The sequence below is a fragment of the Monocercomonoides exilis genome (genome assembly GCF_001643675.1).
Source record: "Monocercomonoides exilis strain PA203 chromosome Unknown scaffold40-978991, whole genome shotgun sequence".
Lineage (NCBI taxonomy): Eukaryota > Preaxostyla > Oxymonadida > Polymastigidae > Monocercomonoides > Monocercomonoides exilis.
Genome location: NW_027150585.1, coordinates 344,722 through 361,550, shown reverse-complemented (window position 1 = coordinate 361,550; position 16,829 = coordinate 344,722). Strand labels below are relative to the sequence as shown.

General features: G+C 38.5%; 9 protein-coding genes across 9 annotated transcripts; 3 read left to right on the top strand and 6 right to left on the bottom strand.

Annotated features, from left to right (window-relative positions):
* Positions 1–785: 785 nt before the first annotated feature.
* MONOS_14017 (uncharacterized protein) lies at positions 786–1,795 on the top strand (the record flags this gene model as incomplete). The annotated part of the gene is made up of 2 exons (XM_067866780.1): positions 786–1,041; positions 1,104–1,795. 2 exons carry the CDS (start codon positions 786–788, stop codon positions 1,793–1,795), a joined length of 948 nt encoding a protein of 315 aa, XP_067722723.1.
* A 399-nt stretch (positions 1,796–2,194) lies between these two features.
* Positions 2,195–3,581, top strand: MONOS_14016 (uncharacterized protein; the record flags this gene model as incomplete). Its single annotated transcript, XM_067866779.1, has 2 exons — positions 2,195–2,331; positions 3,077–3,581. The coding sequence occupies 2 exons, from the start codon at positions 2,195–2,197 to the stop codon at positions 3,579–3,581; spliced, it is 642 nt and encodes a 213-aa protein (XP_067722722.1).
* A 338-nt stretch (positions 3,582–3,919) lies between these two features.
* On the top strand, positions 3,920–4,639 carry MONOS_14015 (uncharacterized protein; the record flags this gene model as incomplete). Its single annotated transcript, XM_067866778.1, has 3 exons — positions 3,920–3,953; positions 4,062–4,200; positions 4,447–4,639. 3 exons carry the CDS (start codon positions 3,920–3,922, stop codon positions 4,637–4,639), a joined length of 366 nt encoding a protein of 121 aa, XP_067722721.1.
* A 609-nt stretch (positions 4,640–5,248) lies between these two features.
* On the bottom strand, positions 5,249–6,003 carry MONOS_14014 (uncharacterized protein; the record flags this gene model as incomplete). Its single annotated transcript, XM_067866777.1, has 2 exons — positions 5,249–5,647; positions 5,821–6,003. The coding sequence occupies 2 exons, from the start codon at positions 6,001–6,003 to the stop codon at positions 5,249–5,251; spliced, it is 582 nt and encodes a 193-aa protein (XP_067722720.1).
* A 669-nt stretch (positions 6,004–6,672) lies between these two features.
* Positions 6,673–7,107, bottom strand: MONOS_14013 (uncharacterized protein; the record flags this gene model as incomplete). Its single annotated transcript, XM_067866776.1, has 1 exon — positions 6,673–7,107. The coding sequence occupies one exon, from the start codon at positions 7,105–7,107 to the stop codon at positions 6,673–6,675; it is 435 nt and encodes a 144-aa protein (XP_067722719.1).
* A 3,313-nt stretch (positions 7,108–10,420) lies between these two features.
* MONOS_14012 (uncharacterized protein) lies at positions 10,421–11,906 on the bottom strand (the record flags this gene model as incomplete). Its single annotated transcript, XM_067866775.1, has 3 exons — positions 10,421–10,525; positions 10,704–11,464; positions 11,519–11,906. 3 exons carry the CDS (start codon positions 11,904–11,906, stop codon positions 10,421–10,423), a joined length of 1,254 nt encoding a protein of 417 aa, XP_067722718.1.
* An 843-nt stretch (positions 11,907–12,749) lies between these two features.
* Positions 12,750–13,457, bottom strand: MONOS_14011 (uncharacterized protein; the record flags this gene model as incomplete). Its single annotated transcript, XM_067866774.1, has 1 exon — positions 12,750–13,457. The coding sequence occupies one exon, from the start codon at positions 13,455–13,457 to the stop codon at positions 12,750–12,752; it is 708 nt and encodes a 235-aa protein (XP_067722717.1).
* A 139-nt stretch (positions 13,458–13,596) lies between these two features.
* On the bottom strand, positions 13,597–13,923 carry MONOS_14010 (uncharacterized protein; the record flags this gene model as incomplete). Its single annotated transcript, XM_067866773.1, has 1 exon — positions 13,597–13,923. One exon carries the CDS (start codon positions 13,921–13,923, stop codon positions 13,597–13,599), a length of 327 nt encoding a protein of 108 aa, XP_067722716.1.
* A 255-nt stretch (positions 13,924–14,178) lies between these two features.
* Positions 14,179–15,527, bottom strand: MONOS_14009 (uncharacterized protein; the record flags this gene model as incomplete). The annotated part of the gene is made up of 3 exons (XM_067866771.1): positions 14,179–14,785; positions 14,970–15,343; positions 15,429–15,527. 3 exons carry the CDS (start codon positions 15,525–15,527, stop codon positions 14,179–14,181), a joined length of 1,080 nt encoding a protein of 359 aa, XP_067722715.1.
* Between the last annotated feature and the right edge of the window lie 1,302 nt (positions 15,528–16,829).

The following is a 16,829-nucleotide window of genomic DNA, read 5'->3' as shown; positions in this document are numbered from 1 at the left end:
ATAATTTCAAATTTTTCATTTTCTGATAAAAGTACATTTTGTGATAGTTTTTTTCCACATCAAGAATTTGTAATACAAAATTGTTGAAAAAACACGAATAACAAATACAAAAAATAACGACATTTTATCACAAATTTTCGATTTCGCAAAAAAAAAGTGAGGTGTTAAAACAGATAGAAATAAAGATTATCTTATGTTATGAAAGAACCAAAAATGAGAAAAAAGAAAAGTGACAAAACAATGCTTAGAAATAAAACATTCAGTTTTAAAAACTCGTGAAAACACGAGCATAATATTGATCAAAAAATAAAACAAATAAAAATTCTGATCTTTCTTTTAAAGAATTTATTATCAATGAAAGTGCATAAACATTTTTTTTGCAAGAAAATCTTCTTTCAATTCCTTCTCTTTTTATTGAGAACCACAATTTGTGGGTAGTTGTCAAGATCGAATTCATGATGCATTCACCATTTTCCGCACAAGCCATTTGACTTTCTCCTGCAACCGAAGCAGTCTCACTGTCAGGTGGGGTGCAAAGCCAGCTAGGGGGGGTACAAACGCTCCTTCCGCCAATTCCTTCTTCTGTATCTGTAACTTCACAATCAAGTCTTCCAGAGACAGCAGTTGGAGCAACAAAAGATAAAAGAACAGAAGAAGAGACAGACTCAGACTTGCATGAAAGGGCTGCAGAAGTTTTTAATTGAATTTTCGGTTAAGAACCAAATTAATCCTTTTTTGATCTTCAACTTCCTGCCTTTTCAATAGAAAGTATTGAACAAGAATATATGCTTCAGGACCTCAGCCCAGTATTGCAGCCAGCGCCTCCCCGCTTCCAAAGATCGGCCAATTGGTTTAATGATGCGTTGGATTCTGCGGGATATAGGATAGAGCTGTGTTTGTATCAGGCATTCAAGGCTCAGCTTCTGAGCTTGGCGGACTCAGACCCTCATCGGGAAAGCACACAAAGGGGCGCTGATGCGTTTCTTCTTATAGCGAAGGCTTTGCAGGATGCGAGAGCAGCCAGACTGCAAGGAAGATTTGGTTTTCGGATGGCAGAGCTAATGAAATCAGAGAATGCAACTATTTTATTAACCGAACGGCAGGAGCAGATTTCAAAGGAGACATGATTAACAACAAGCTCCTCAACCCACGTGAAGGCAACGAGCAGAAAGTCAGCTATTTCCTTATGATCAAAAGGAGAGAGAAACTCAACAACACATGTGCTCCCAAGAAGATATCACACTGGTCCAAGAAAGATCTGGGGATGACAGTTTTTTCGGAGAGGACCCAACTCACTGGCAACAAGAGGAGGAAAGCGGCAAAGAGAAGGATGGGCTTCAACGAACTGGAGATACTTCAGCCGAAGTCGGTGTCAACAATAGAGAGTGAAGATGGAGCGAAGAAAGGATCCATATGCAGGACAAGGATTGGAGGAAGAACGGAGTTTTTCATGGAAGCTTGGGAAAGAATTGGTGGTGCCAAGTTGATCAGACAGTGTGTGAAGGGGACGTGGAAAAGCAAACACATAAGAAGGAAGCTAAGGGATATGCAGTGCAGAGATGGACCTGTGCACTCAAATGAAGAACAAATAAAAGCGTTCACAGATCTTTTGAAGGAGCAGATAGAGACAGGAATTGTGGAGGAGATAGGGTCAGAAGAGGTGAAGTACAGAAACAACGTATTTTTGATCAGAAAGAAATCGGAAGCATGGAGGCAGACGCTGAATTGCATGAGATTGAACGTTGTCTTGATAAAGACACATTTCAGATGCGACAACAAAAAGACTGTGGAGTGAGTGCTGAGAAGACAAGATAATGCAGTTTCCATGGATTTGCAACAGGCATCTAATCTTCTTCCCGTATCCAAAGAATTGAGACCATATTTGACTTTCAGATTTTCTGGAAAAGACTCCACATTCAAAAGAATACGGTTTGGTTTCGTAGACGCTCCGAGAATTTTCAATCACGCGATGAGGAAGGTGACTTCATAAATCAGGAAACGATGGGATGTTCGGGAGATCGCATATTTAAGCGATTTCCTTATGACACACGAGAACAAGGAATACTTTGCACAGGTAGTTAAAGAGATTGTCATGTTTCTGGAGGAACTAGGTCCATTAGAAAACCAGGAGAAAAGCCAGTTGATACAAAGAAGAAGGTTTTCTTTCCTTGGCTTTTAGTGGGACTCGTCAAAGATGAAGGTTCGGCTTGCAAAAGACAGAAGAGAAGCTCTGACTCGCTTGTGTGCAAGATGGGAAAAGGATTGTGAGAAAGCAAGAATCGTGAAAGTGAAAGATCTCGCTTCTTTTATTGGAAAATTCAACGCTGTTCGGTTTGTTCATCCGGACGCTTATCTATGGTTTCACTCCATGCATCATTTGCTCCAGAATGGAATAAAGAAAGGGGGGTGGAAAGGCAAATTGAGGTTGAATGCTTCCATCCGGAAGTAAATTCGGCAATGATAATCGAAGTTGAGAGCACATCCAATAAGTAAGCTTATCCCAGTTTTTTCACCGGATTCAACTCTTGCAATGGATGCATCGGAGACAGCTTGGGGAGTATCGCTTCTCTTGAACAACCGGCTCCTCGATGCTCTCAATCAGTTCCCCCACATAGTGAGGAAGCAATCGTCAAATTTCAGGGTTTATATGGAAGTATTTCTTTCTCTGAGTTTCTTCTCACCAATCCTTCAGTAACATCACGTTAACTTTCTTCACCAAAGATCGGACAACATATCCGTTGTGTTCAACATAAACAGATGGAATGCAGTGAAGAGGCTTCGACCAGTGCTGAGGAAATTATGGAGACTCAAACATGATAAAGGAGGAGAGTTGAGATCCTCACATGTTCCAGGTGAACTTAACACAAGAGCAGATGCGTTATCACGACTGGAGAGAGCATAGGAATAAAAAATTCGGGAAGAAGAATTGGAAAGGATTTTGACGAAACTCAACATTGCTCCTACTCTATACACGTTTTCAGAACAACATAACCGCAAAGTTGGAAGATGGTGCGGAGTTGGTAGTCAATTCGCAGAAGATGGACTGATGTTTCCTTGAAGAACGAAGTCGTGTTAGTCTGAATTACAAGAGGGATTGGCGTGTGTGCTATCCAGAAAGCACGACAGGAGAAAGCTCAAGTGATATTACTCCTGCTGAATTGGAAGGGACTGAATTGGGAAAGCTTGTTGAAATCCATTCTGCATATGGAATAGACCAGGAAGAATCAGAAGGAGGTTCTGTGGAAGTGTCCATCGATGCAATGGACAGGTACGAATCTTCCACCAGGTCGATTGAGGATAATCAAGCTGAATGCACTTTACGAGATGGAGAACAATGGTGGAAGAATGCATTGGAACAAAAATCAGTCCCTTTCTCGTCAGCAGAAGAGTGCAGAGCAGGCATTTCGAGGAGCACATGGAGAGGATATCTGTATGGATTTGCTCATTTTGGAAAACAATGGAAAGAGTGTGGACATGGAAGAATTTCGGATTCTATTCAGATGTGGTTCGCATGTTGTGCAAATATGTTTCTATCGCTAAGGAAGAGTGGCATGAAGTCAGCTAACCTTCCGTTGACTTAAGCAGCAATATCGCTTTACTTCAACATTGTGTTTTCTTATTTCCTTGTAGATATCCCTATCATTCGTACCCTTTTCAGATCATTCCGAAGGATAAATAAGTCAATATTGAAGAAGACAGGAGACATTTGGAATAATCGGATAGAGCTTTATTTCTCATGTGGACTAAGCCCAAATAAAAAATTGAGTTTCAAACAGCTCACGATGAAAGTGATTGTTCTAACGATGTTGTTTTCTGCTTGAAGATTTACTGAAGTCGAGAGGATCAATATGTTGGAAAGCAGATTCGAGAGGGAGAGAGTGTGTAACTGGACACAAAGTTGAAGACCTCAAACACAAAAATGGAGATTGCTGATCAGTTCTTGCCAGAACTGAGTTTGATTTGTCCTGCATCAGCAATCCAGGAATTGTGGAGGAAAGTGCAGGAGAAAAACAGGCACATAGACAAGTTGCTTTTGAACACATAGAACTTTCACGCTTCAGCTGTCAAAGGAATACGGAAGATTGCAAAGGAAGCCATAAATAACTCAGGCGTGCACAAGAGATTCATACCATACTCGATCAAAGCAACTAGTCATTCAGCACTGACGATGGCAGGAATTCCCCCAGAACAAGTGGCAAAGTTTGCACGATTGTCCTTACGAACAAACACTTTTGTCAAACATTATTTTCGATCAAACCTAGCATCATCAATTCCCAGTGTCATTGCCTCTTTAACAAACGATCAAGAAGAAAGAGCGAACAGAGAGGATGAAAACAGCACAGTCATATGCAGAAGTTCCGAATCAAAGAAGAGAGGCGGAAATGAGAGAACTACAAGACCACAAGAAAAAAGCTCAATTTGTTAACGAGAAATTTCAGAACATAGAAGTGAGGAAGAGCAGCCAATGAGACCTACAAGAGTTGAAAAGCCCACTGAAAGGAAAAGGAGACAAGCTCGCGAAGGGAGAAGAGTTTGTCATCAAGACAAGAGCCCAAATCAGGGAGGAAACAGAGGAAAAGCAAAGGACGATCACAATAGCTGTACTGATGATGGTCTCATCATCTCACAATTAACTTAGGTTCTCAATAAAAAGAGAAGGAAAAAATAGAAAATTATATTTCCTAAAGAATCTGAATACTTTTTGCTTTTTTCTTCAAAATGAAACACTATTTCTTTATTATTGTTTTTCTAATAGCAACTTTTGTTCCATTTTGATCAGTCCTGATTAGGAAATTTCATTTTTTTATTTTTTTTGTAACAGTATATTTCATGAAAAATTGTTTTTCATTTTTCGCCTTGTTGATGAACAATTCTTCAAATCGACAACAAAATTAATATAATAAACACAGAATGTTGAAAGGAACATAAACTTTATTTACTTGATTTCTGTTTTTATAAAGAACATTTAATTATTATTTCTAGAAAAAAAAGGTTTTTAAAATCCAGAAACGAACTTCATTGATGAAATAACAAAACGACTTTTGACCTCACATATGTTTCAAGGAATGAACCAGTTTTATTAAAATTTTTTGTTCACAAAAAGTTAATCAAAAGTTAAATTTAAAAATGAAAAGTCCAATGTTGTATATTTGAACCTTTTTATTTTTCCATTATCACTTTTGAATTAGTCAAAATTTTCAGTTGTTTAATCATCATTGTTCATTAATTCACAAAATGTTCTTTTCATTTATTTCTCCAAAGGCAATTGTTCTTTTTCAATTTCCTTTTCTTTTTCTTCAATTTCTTCAATTTTCATCTTGTGTTTTTCATTGTATTCATCCCATTCATCAAGAAGATTTTCTTTTGTTGTTTCTTTTCCGAAGAAGTCGAAACAGTGTGGGTATGAAGGAATGAAGTATTGAGAAGACTGAGGAAGCTTCATCAACACAGATCCAGATCCATTGCTGAGGACTCCGCTGTTAATGAAGGCTTTTTTGATGACTGAAGGGGTGAATGCTGTGTGAAGGGCATATGGAAACAAATCTGCAACAGTTGTTCTTTTTGAAGATGAGGAGGTGGATGATGGAGAGCTGTAATTGTTTGAAAGCTCCGACTTCAATACTGTTGATACACCTCTGTACAGCGGCTGCGATTTGTGCGCAGTATGTGGAACGAAGGTGATGAAGTCAATTTCCGCTTCTTTGAACTGTCTCCATATCGTTGGATCTTCCGGCGATGAGTGAATCCAGGAGAAGGAGGAAACGATGAAATTTTTTTTGGAATTCATATTTTTCTGTCAATAATTGCTGGTTGGAGTACCATTAAGGGGAATTTTTTGTATGCTGTTTTGTTCATCCAGTCGTTTGTGTTTGGCCAAATGTCAAGCGAAGGTGTTAACAGTGTTGTCAGCTCTTTCGGAAGAGTTGCGCTTGGCCACAGCACGACAGACGGAAGCGAGAAGCCATCAGCAGCTATTCCAGCAACGAGAGTGGCATTCTGCATCCTTTCGGCAGTCTTTTTGAATCCATCTCGCTCATCTACAGGATAAGCAACAACGCAACGAGATTTTATTGGAATTCGAAGTGAAGAATTATCGACGTTTAAGATTAATTCTTTGGAATAATCGTTTTCATCGGACAGTACATGCTATTTGTTGTTCCACAAATTCAGATCATTCTTTCGAGATTCAGCTAATAAATTCAGATCAACTTTCTTCGGTGGAAACAAATTCAATTATGGATGATGATTTTTGAAATTGAAAGTGATCTTCAAAATCACTGTCTTTTTCTTCCACATCTTCCTCATCGTACATATAAATTTCCATCAAAATATATGTTTATTGTGCTAATTTATTAATAATAACAAACCAGATCGCGTACATTTCGTAATGTGAGGCTTGTCCCAGATCGAGATTCTATTGTCACTTCTTCCAAGAATTGCTTTTCTTTTTCTCCGCTGATAATTTAGTTGGGATCTTAAACCGGGCCGGGGAGTTTAACCGGGCCAGTGATCTATTCTTGTAATAAAAATTTTTTATTCGTTTTTGTTGTTTAATCTACAATTAATGATTCCAGGAATTATAAAAACCTCGATTGTTATACAAAATTGTTCAAAAAAATATTTTTTCCATAGAAAAAGAATGAAAATCAGTTTGGTGATTGAAAAAACAGGTTATTTCAACAAAGTCAATAATCTATCAGATGCTCGATAAATCGCTCTAAAAGTGGATCCCTCTGGTGCTCTTGCCGGCTGCACTTCACTTTCTGCCCATTCTGGTGGATTTTCCTGAAGCTGTTTCATAATCAGCGATCGATCAACCGGACACCGACCACTGACCTTCCATGAAGCAACAATTGTTTCTGGATATCCGGCTGAGGACAAACCATTTCTTAAAATTGAAACGAATGCTTCCCTTTTGGATGAAGAAGACGTCGTTTTTCCACATTCCTTTGCTTTGGTAAAAATTTTCTTCATATTGGCGAACACAAATTGGTCATTGGGTTGAAGGATGTGAGAAGTGTGAGAAGGCAATTTTATCATGTCGATAAGATTGCCTCTGCACAATCTTTTAAATTCTTCATCAAAATGACCGACACTACCATCCATCACAAGAGTTATGCCTCTAAATTGTTCTCCTATAGCTATTCTTTTCTTTATCATTTCAGGGAGAAGGGCTTTCTTAAAAATATCAACAAACAAGGTCTTTGTGAAGTGTCCATTTTCCGATGGAAAGAAAAGTTCTTGCGAAGTGGTTGCCAACCGATATTCTGATGGAAGAGATTTGTATGGTATTATGATTGGTGTCAGATAACTTCATCCGTCTGCACTGGTCATGAAAACAATTGATGTGGACGTTGGAAGAGAAGTTTCTGGCACAAACGGAGAAGGCGTTGTTGACGAAGATGCCACTTGATCAACTTCATGTGGAAAGAAAAATGTGGATGTTTCATCAATATTAAAAAAAAGTTGAGGTATTGGATTTTCTTCTCTTACGAACTTTTCATACAAATCAAAAAAAGGAACAATCACTTTTCTGCATGAATGCGCAATTCTGCCAATCGGAAGTTCTCATGGTTTTGACAGCTGTATTTTAGGATATCATTTTAAAAAACGTTTTGCCCAGTGTTTGTCGACTGTCTTCACTTGGGATAAAATTTTTGAAATCATTTCTTTTTTCGGAGTGCTGTTTTTTCAAAGGATGTTAATCTTTGAAAAGAAATTTTGTATTCAAATGAAAAATAATTTTCAATTGTTTCTGAAATCAATGTCTTTGAAGAAATAAAGATGGAGATGTCTTTGAAAAGTCATTTCATTTTTCAGTGTTCATTTGTTTATGTTCAAGGGAATTTTTCGATTCGAAAATTTCATAAGAAAAAATATGATAAGAAAAATAATCACCCACTTCTTCATCTTCTTTTCGCTTCTTTATAAGAAATTCATTAGCATATATTTATTTTTTATTTTGATAACAGAATATAAAAAAATGTTCACACACCGTTTTCTCCATATCCGAAATTGTTGGATATTTTCCTGTATTAATATCATTTAAAAACATGCCTTCCAATTTTTCCTCTTCGTGAAATGAAAATAACGTAGGTCTTCCCCTTTTACCGATCAATCTTTTTGCGTTTCTTGACTGAAGAGCTCGTTTGCAAAGATGATCGATGAAGCAATCCGCACTCATCAATTTGACGCTGAGAATAGCCCAAAACATCATGAACAAACAAAGCTTTGATGTGATCGTTTTCCAACGACCTAACATCATTTGTCACAACAATCCGATGCAAAGATATCTTCTCTTTACGCATTTTGATCATTGAAATAATTTGAATTATTTTTGATCAAAGTGGCCCGGTTAAACTCCCCGGCCCGGTTTAAGACCCCAACTATTGGTGGATGTCAAACTTTTGCAATCGGCCTGCCATTTTTTATGGCTTTAACTGCGTGCTCCAAAGATTTTTTGCTGATTCCACCGTATTTAACCCCGTTGACCATCCTGACAACATTGTCATTAACAATGTGTGCAATCCTTTCCTATCTTGAACAATATTTTCTGTAATAAAATGTGGACATTGCTTCCTTCAGCCGCTTCTGCACCACTTCAGCTTTACTTTTCACTAGTAATTTCATATATATAATATATGGGCAATGATCATTAATATATTTTTTTTAAAAAATTCTCATTAATAAATTTTAAAAATTAATATTTAAGTTTTTGAATGAATAAGAAATATTTACAAACCTTTGTGAAGTCCAATTTCTCATGAAAGCTCGATGGAAGGGATTGAACACCCTTATAACTCCCCACATGCTAAACTGGGTTTGTTTCAAAATAGAATCTTAATTAATCTTGTGTTCAAATAACAAATTTTTCATGAAAACTTCTTTTTGTAAAATTTTTTTATGAAATAAAAATTTCAAATTTTTTCAAATTTTCAATTAACATGCACTTAACTTAACTATTATGTAAACTAATCTTTGATAATGTAGTTATTTCCATTTCTGTGGGGTTTGATAAACGGGAACAAAAATTAATGAAAAAATGAAATTTATATAATTTTTGAAAATTGTACAAAAGAAAGTTTACAAATACAAAAGAATCCATATGGTACAAAATTCTTGTTTATATGAGAATAACAACGATTTGTTCTAAACTTTTCTCTAATTTTATCATAATAAGTCTTCCAATTCCATACCAAAAAAATTCAGAAAAAAAAAAATATGAGAAACAGGTATAAATATTCAGAATGGAACTAAATTCATAAAGCAAAAAAAGTTCTTCCCAAATTAAAAATTAACAAAAAAATATAACCATCAAATCATATTTTTTATTATTATTTGAAAATAGATGTGTTGATGAAAAACAAAAATTACCAAAATTTTCTTTTTCGAATTCTTCAAACATAAAAATAATTTTAAAATATTCATTCTAAATTTTAAAATTATCAAAATACTTTTAACTTACATCAACTCTATCATAAAAACAAAAATGTACTAAAAACATTTTCATTTCTTCAATAAAAACAATTCTTTTGTTTGAAAATTTGTTTCAGAAAATTAATTAAAACAAGAAAGATAAAACATATTCAATCTGACTGTTTGAAAAGTATTTTTTAATTGTTTATTTATTTATATCTAGAATTTAAAACTTTAAATTTCTTGATCAATTTTCAAATGATTTTAATTACAATTTTTTGAAGAAATATGAATAATACAGTTTGTATTTTTAAAAAATTAATTTATTAAAAATTTAAAATAAGTTGTTATTTATATATGATTTTAGAATGTAATTCATTAATAATTAAAGATTATATGAAAATTTCCTAAATTGGTTTATGAATTTTGTTTGGAATAGATTAAATTTTGATAATAATTTGAAAGTATTTATGTTTATATTTATTTTGTGATAATTTCACAACTTGATTAAGAAAAAGTAAGTTGAAAGGTAAAATCATCGAAATTTTAGTGTAAATGATTTTAAATTAAAATAATACATTATCCCCTTCACTTCACCGCCAACTTCTCCTTTTAGCCTTGGTCACGAAGACCAGAGGGCAGGGGACATAGCCACTCGGAGCTTTCTCCTGCAGTCAGTGCAGGGATCCGGTGAGGCGAGTAAACTTGTCGGAGCAGAAAGAAAAACAGCTCTCGATTATGCGAGTCGTGGAAAAGAAAACTGCTTGTGCAGCGCTCCGCCTCCCGCTCTTCTGCTGTATTTGCATAGCAATCCTAATCATCACACACAACATATTTGAAATTAAATTCTTCTTTGTGAAAACAGTCATAATCTTGTAAAGGAGTAGGATCATGCTTGAAGCTATTTATTCTTTCTATGTTTCTCTAAACAGGTTCTTGGTGTTCATTAATGTCTTCGGGCGGTTGGTCTTTCTGTCTCTCCTTCTCTATCTCGCCCTTTTTTCTAGTCATCTCCCCCCACACTTCTGGCTCCTCCTCGCACCACTCCGCCTTTCGTCTCTCCATCCGCATTCGTATTATCTTGGAGCAAATCCTGTCTCACTGCGTTCTATCAATTCACAATAAAGCGAATCAACAAACGCAAGGAGCAGGTTTGCTCCTCAAAAATGAGTCTCGAAACCCCTTCTGTTTAATGTCACGTGATATAAAACCCCCTTTTTTGCACGATCAAGTGCGGCGGATGAGTTGAGAGCGTACGGGTGATGGTGCGGCACTCCTGCTCAAACCCTGCATCTCTTGGGATATCTTTGAGGCGACATCGGCCTGACTCTTGCCTCTTCATTGTTATCCCCAATCTGTCCAATACTTCTTCTACTACGTTTCTTCCGATCTTTTCCCCTCCTCTTCAGCGGAGTTGGATCCTTCTCTCCCGTAAGCTCACAGATGCTGTTGGGGATTATAAAGGGTGTCTTCTGGAGACACGGTTGTCGGGATGCTGAGTTTCGTGACTTAGCCGTTTCACTTTTCTTTCCTTCTTCACTCAGCAGTTTCTTTCTTCCTTTTGATCGCCTTCTCGTGGGTTTCTTCCCTTCTTCCAATTTCGCTTTGGGTAATTCCTCTATGCGATCCTTCATATCTGCATCTGCTATCTTCAGGTTCCCTTCCTTCGAATCTCCACTCTTATCTGGCTTGTAATCTTCTCCCCTCTGGGATGCTGCTCCACCGATTGTCTCCAGGATCCATTTCGTGTCTTGCACCGGTAACACGGTATAGTATTCCTGGGCCACTCTCGAACCCGGTGCCCATCTTGCATGAGCATTGATTGCTTTCCAATCTGCATCTTGTTGTATTGCAAAGTGTGTAATCACTGCGTGTCTTAGAGAGAACGCGGTGAAAGTTTCGGGTATTCCGTTCTCTCTCAGAATAGCCATCAGTTCTTCCTTAATTTTCTGTAGGTTAGCAGGTCTACTCCCTTCTGTGTCGAACCACACATGTTCGCACTTAAAGGTCGTCTTCACATAGTCCATCCAACGTTGAGGCCCTTCCGCTGCATCGATACGTGGATCGGGGTGTTACTTTATTACAACTTTGATAACCTCACCTACCGACGTCTTGGTTCGTACTTGTGTCTGGACAAAGTTATCTTTAAGTGTCGTTGTCACACTTCTCATTCTTTCCAGCTCTGCTGGCCTTAACGCTCCAAAAATCATGGTGAGGATGAGGACTCTCCTCTGGAGTGTCCGAATATCTTTTGGGTTGTAGGTGCTTTCAGCCCATTTCGTAATGATTTTCAAGTCCCACATCGTCTTGTACTGTTTGCCCCTTCTCTGCTTATCTCCCACACAAGTTTTTAGAAATATTTCTATGTCTTTCACATTCATCTTAGTCTCTCTGAATAGATTGATAGAATCCAGTTCTTTCTGAACTGTCTGATAAATCACTCCATTTGAGAAGTTTGTATTCGAAAGTGTTTCAGTGAACTCTGCCATAATCCACTATGCATCTTTGGTTGTGAGGGGGTCCGTATCATCCATGCTCTCCCTATCAAGGAATTGTTTTGTTTTCGAAACGCACTCCACGTGTCTCTTTCACTCTTCTGGTTTTTCAGTATTGCTGCTGCTATATCAATTGCTCCAACGTATTCTCCGCATGTTAAGAAGAGGTCCCTTCCTTGGATATTTTCCTCTCCAGAATAATGCTTATTACCTCTCCTGTGTGTAATTTCCAGCCTTCACTTCTCATCTTCGCCCCCGGTATCATGCACTCCTGATAGGTCCCCAGGATCTTTGTCAAATGCCCAGGCTGCAGTTGCAGGGTCCAGGTCTGCCTCCGCCAGGTTGGAAGAATCAGAATCGTAAGTTCCCTCTGAGCTTCGTTCATCTTCGCCTTCAGCACACATCCAATGTTACTCAGGAACGCGTGGACTAGTACTGTCTCGTATTCTTGCATTTCTTTCTCTCTCTTCCTTCTCATGCAAGATAGTCTCCAAACTCTTCCGCAGAGCACCTGCGCAATCTGTTCTGAAATTGAATCAAGTGTTCTCGGTGCGATTGTTTGCAATATCTCTGCAACTTTCTCCCACCTCTCAATGCGTAGTCAGGTTTTCTCGACATCCGGCTGAGTGCATCTGCTTCCGTGTTCTGCTCTCCCGGGAGATGTTCCGTCTGTATAGTCATGTCCAGGCTGTTCAATTTCTTCTCTAATGCTCTCAGTGTTGGAATGAGCGATGGAACTCCCCTCCTCTTCTGTATTGTCCATCTCATGGACATGTTGTCTGTCCTCAGACGAATATGGTCTATCTTTTTTTGTTGCAGCCATGCTCCTTTCCTTTCTTAAGTCCTCAACACTGCTATGGACTCATTCTCGTTGATCGCTGAAGCACTCTCCTGGAGAGTCCAACTCCCGTGGACATATATCTTCTCCTCTTTGTTCTCCCTCGGTATTGTTAGCACTGCACCCCATCCCAGCTCCGAAGCGTCCGTCGTCAGTACTGCTGGTCTGTTCCTTTTCTTCAGACTCCTTGGTCTATTCTCTTGCAGGGTCTTTCTCCTATGTGTTAAATCTCCCAGAATCATTGGGTTGGCTATTACCGTTCCCTTCCAGCCCCTGAGAGCTAATGCTAACCTCAGTATGTATTGCATACGCATCATCTTCAAACTCGCTGGTGTGTGTTGTAACCTCACAAAATTCAACCTCCCGAGGAGTGCTGCTAAGTCCCTAGTCATTTGTCTCTTTCTTTGCTTTGCATGTGTTATCCAGGTTCGCATATCCTCCAGGAGCAGCACTCTCTTCCTTTCTTGGAGCGTCACTTCCATCTTCTCAGAGTTCCACAGCCATCCCAGAAACTCCACGTTCCTTGTCAATTCCAACTTCAGTTTTTCCTCCGACAGAATCCAGCCCAGATTCCTCAGGAACTGGGCTATCTCCTGTGAGATCAATCTCAAAACTTCCCTGTCTGGGTGCATGAGGAGAATGTCGTCCAGGTGAATCACTAGCTTCACTTTCCACTCTTCTCTGATATTTGACTCCGCCCGTCTCATTATCTTCGTGAATACTCTGGGCACATCCTTTGCCCCAAAGGGCATCCCCACGTTAGCATAGCATTGATTCTGAAAGCTGAAGCACAGATAGGGACTAAAGTGCTCGTCCACTTTGACATGCTTATACGCTCTCGATATGTCAAGAGTGGTCATCCAAAAGTTTTCCTCCAGGAGTTCCACTACTGTCTCCAAGGAATCCATCTTGAAATGCTTCTCCTGCACTTCCTCGTTTAGCGCCCTGCAATCCAGGATCTTTCTCCACTTTCCGTTCTTCTTTATCACCATGAATGTCGGATTGAACCACTTCACCTCCGACTCCTGAATGGGTTTCACCACTCCTTCCTTCAATTCCTCCTCCAAGAGGAATAAATAATTGTTCGTCATCTCCATCGTCAATCGAAACTCTCGTCTGTGTTTTCTCTTCTCGAGTGAGATTGGAGACTGGGGACTTTTTCATCGAGCTCATTTACCACGGCTCACTTGTTTGACTCCCCTAATCTTCTTCCACTTGCTCAGCCTGTTCACTTGCCTCCCAGGCAGTGGCTCTTTCGGTGGTCCAATCACTTTATTCTCCTTCACTCCTGGCTTCTTGTGGCCAACCTGCATCTATGTGTATTCTTCTCCTTCGAGAATATCTTCAATAACTATCTTCGAGCTCACATCCAGATCACTCCCAATTGGGGGCTCTGTAACCGTACCAAAAGCTCTCAAGACTCTCTTCTCATCCTCCTTCTCGGATTTCTCCTAATTCTTCTGTCTTGTCCTTCGGTGAAATGCGGAGTCTCCTTCTGTGCTCTCTCTCCATGATCCTTTCTCGTGGTCTCTTGAGATTCATTGATTTATACTCTTCTCTCGATCGAATGGGCTCAGTGCATCTTCGCTGTTTTCGCGGAGAAGCGATGCTCTCTCCTCTTTCTTTGTCTAGCAGCAAAGCACGGCTCTCTCTTCTTCTAGGTACATTGGCTTGTTCCAATAGTTGTTCCTGTTGCTGATCCTCCCTGTATCCTCGGGGGAGCTGGGGTGAGGTGAACAGTGATCGAGGCCACTCTCCCAGCTGGTGCAGGGGCATGCTGTGGTAGTACATGTGTTGACATCCTTCTTTCTTTGAAATTTGAGAAGCTCCCATCGAAGCCACGTTTTTGGAGCTGTCTGTTGGCGAAGCCCTGAGCATTCCTTTCTGTACCACATCTTCTTGAGCAACCACACCTGGCTGAGACAAGGCCGAAGGCTGTGGGAGAAGCGGGGGATGCACTGTTCCTTGTCGCTTCTCCCACTGCTTGATAAAAGCTAGTGCTATCCACTGGTCTCCTAAAACTCTCTGTGATGTCCTTGGACATTCCTCATTCTAGAAAACCTTTCACACTCCGCCAGCTTGACTGGGGTTTAACTTTCAGAAGGTTTATTCTGCTGATGTGGTCGGCAATAAGCGCCTAGGCGCAAAAAAGTCCTCTCAGTCTTTCTTTCTCTTCTTCCATGAGGTGTGCCTTCCATAGTTCCTTCACTGTCAGTAACGCAATTGCTTTTGCTGCTTCAAAGCCCGATTCCATAGCAGGCTGGAGGAGTTTGATTGCTCGGCTTGCTTCTGGTGATTCTCCTCTCCCCTTCGCTGTTATGGCTGTCCTGGCCAGAGCGTTCAAGCTCGTGTCTGTGTGTCCTGTGAAGAACTCCTTCTCACTCTCTGGGATAAATGAATTCAATATGTCATCACTTATTCTTATCGAGCCAGCTTTGCAAAATTCAATAAACTTCCTCAACTCGCTCGCTTGTCTCCGGGGTGTCAACCACTCCCTGTGAAAAATACTGGAAAAATCTTGTTTTCTTTCCATTTCTTCCTGAACTTCTTGCTCTTCCGAATCCCAGTCGCTATCCTTTTCGTCCTCCAGTTTCTTCGTTCGAATATATGTTCGACGTAATCTTTCTCGCTTTCCTTGTTTCCCTCTCGTGATCACTTCAATAAAATTTGCAACAAACTCGAACTCGCTCGATCTCGATCTGCTTATTCTTCTTAGTCGTTCTTTCTTCTAATTCTTCAATGGCAACATTCCCATAGCTCCGGACTGCATTGGCCATGTTGGCTTCTGGTAATTTCTTCGATCATGTTTTCAACTATTGAAATTCTGTGCGAAAAATCAAATCCTCTGTCCTTGGATTCGCTATTTGGTATTCTAACAGGTTCTTGTTCCATTTTAACTGAGAACAATCGTCTGAAAAACAAGTTTGAATATTTACAAAGCATGATCTTAAACCACTCACAAAATGAATTCAAAACTTTTAATCGAAAAGTGAACCTGCTCCTAGTGTTCACGGATTGACTTCATTAATAATTTCGACTGCGATTAATAGTTATTGTGTTGGAACAAATAATAAATCAATAAATATCACTGTTTCAAAAATCAAAAAGAAGCTGAGAAATGTTTTAATTGCTGTTTCATTATTTTTAAAATAGACCTTTAACAAATTTTTGCTTCTGTTCAATTTGTTTAATTTATGTTCTCGCATGAGAATTAATCGAAAGGAACCTATTGAATACAAGAAAAAAATATTTAATGGTTTCATTTATCTTTTTATCAATTTCATAATTGCTTCTCAACAAAGAACAATAGACCAATAGAAAAAGAAAAACAACAATTCTACAAGTTTTCACAAAGTGAAAAATACAAAAATTGAAACATCTCATTGGTCGTTTATCAACAGAACTCCTGAAAAAGATCGCTTTTGTCATCAATGAAAGAAAAGACCAAAATTTTGAATCTTTAAAAATACACAAGTGGATATTGGAACATACATGAACAATTTTATATTTGGAATAACACACACTTAAAACATTTATTGATAAATGAAAGCAGTCTTTGTTTGTTGGCTAATTGCTTTTGTGTCGGATTATCTGTTCGACACTCCAGTTTCACTAGCGTGTTATCCGTGAACATTAAAAACTTATGAAACAGCTCGTTTAGAAAAAGTATCACTAAAAATTTGAAAATAATTTTGACAAACGAGGCTGGAAAAACAAAGTGGATGAAACAGATGAAGCTGTGTTTCCAATTAGAAAATTAAACAGAGAAAGTGTAAAATGTCTAAACAGGATTCACTAAGAAACAGGAAGGACGAAGATCAAAGAAATATCATCCAAAACAATTCATGTTCTGATATTGAAAAAAATTTGAAAAGTTTTAAAATTTTTTCATGGGAATATTTTGGATATTTTTTTTAAAATCATAACTTTTTCTGAGTGTTCATTTTTAAAAGGTTGTTTGTCACTGGGAAGAGATTTTGTCTGCAATTTGTGTATTTTTCACAATTGTTTAATAAATAAAATTTTTTGTTCTAATAAAGATGTCGATTTTTTTTAATAAACCTTTTAACTTTTCAGTA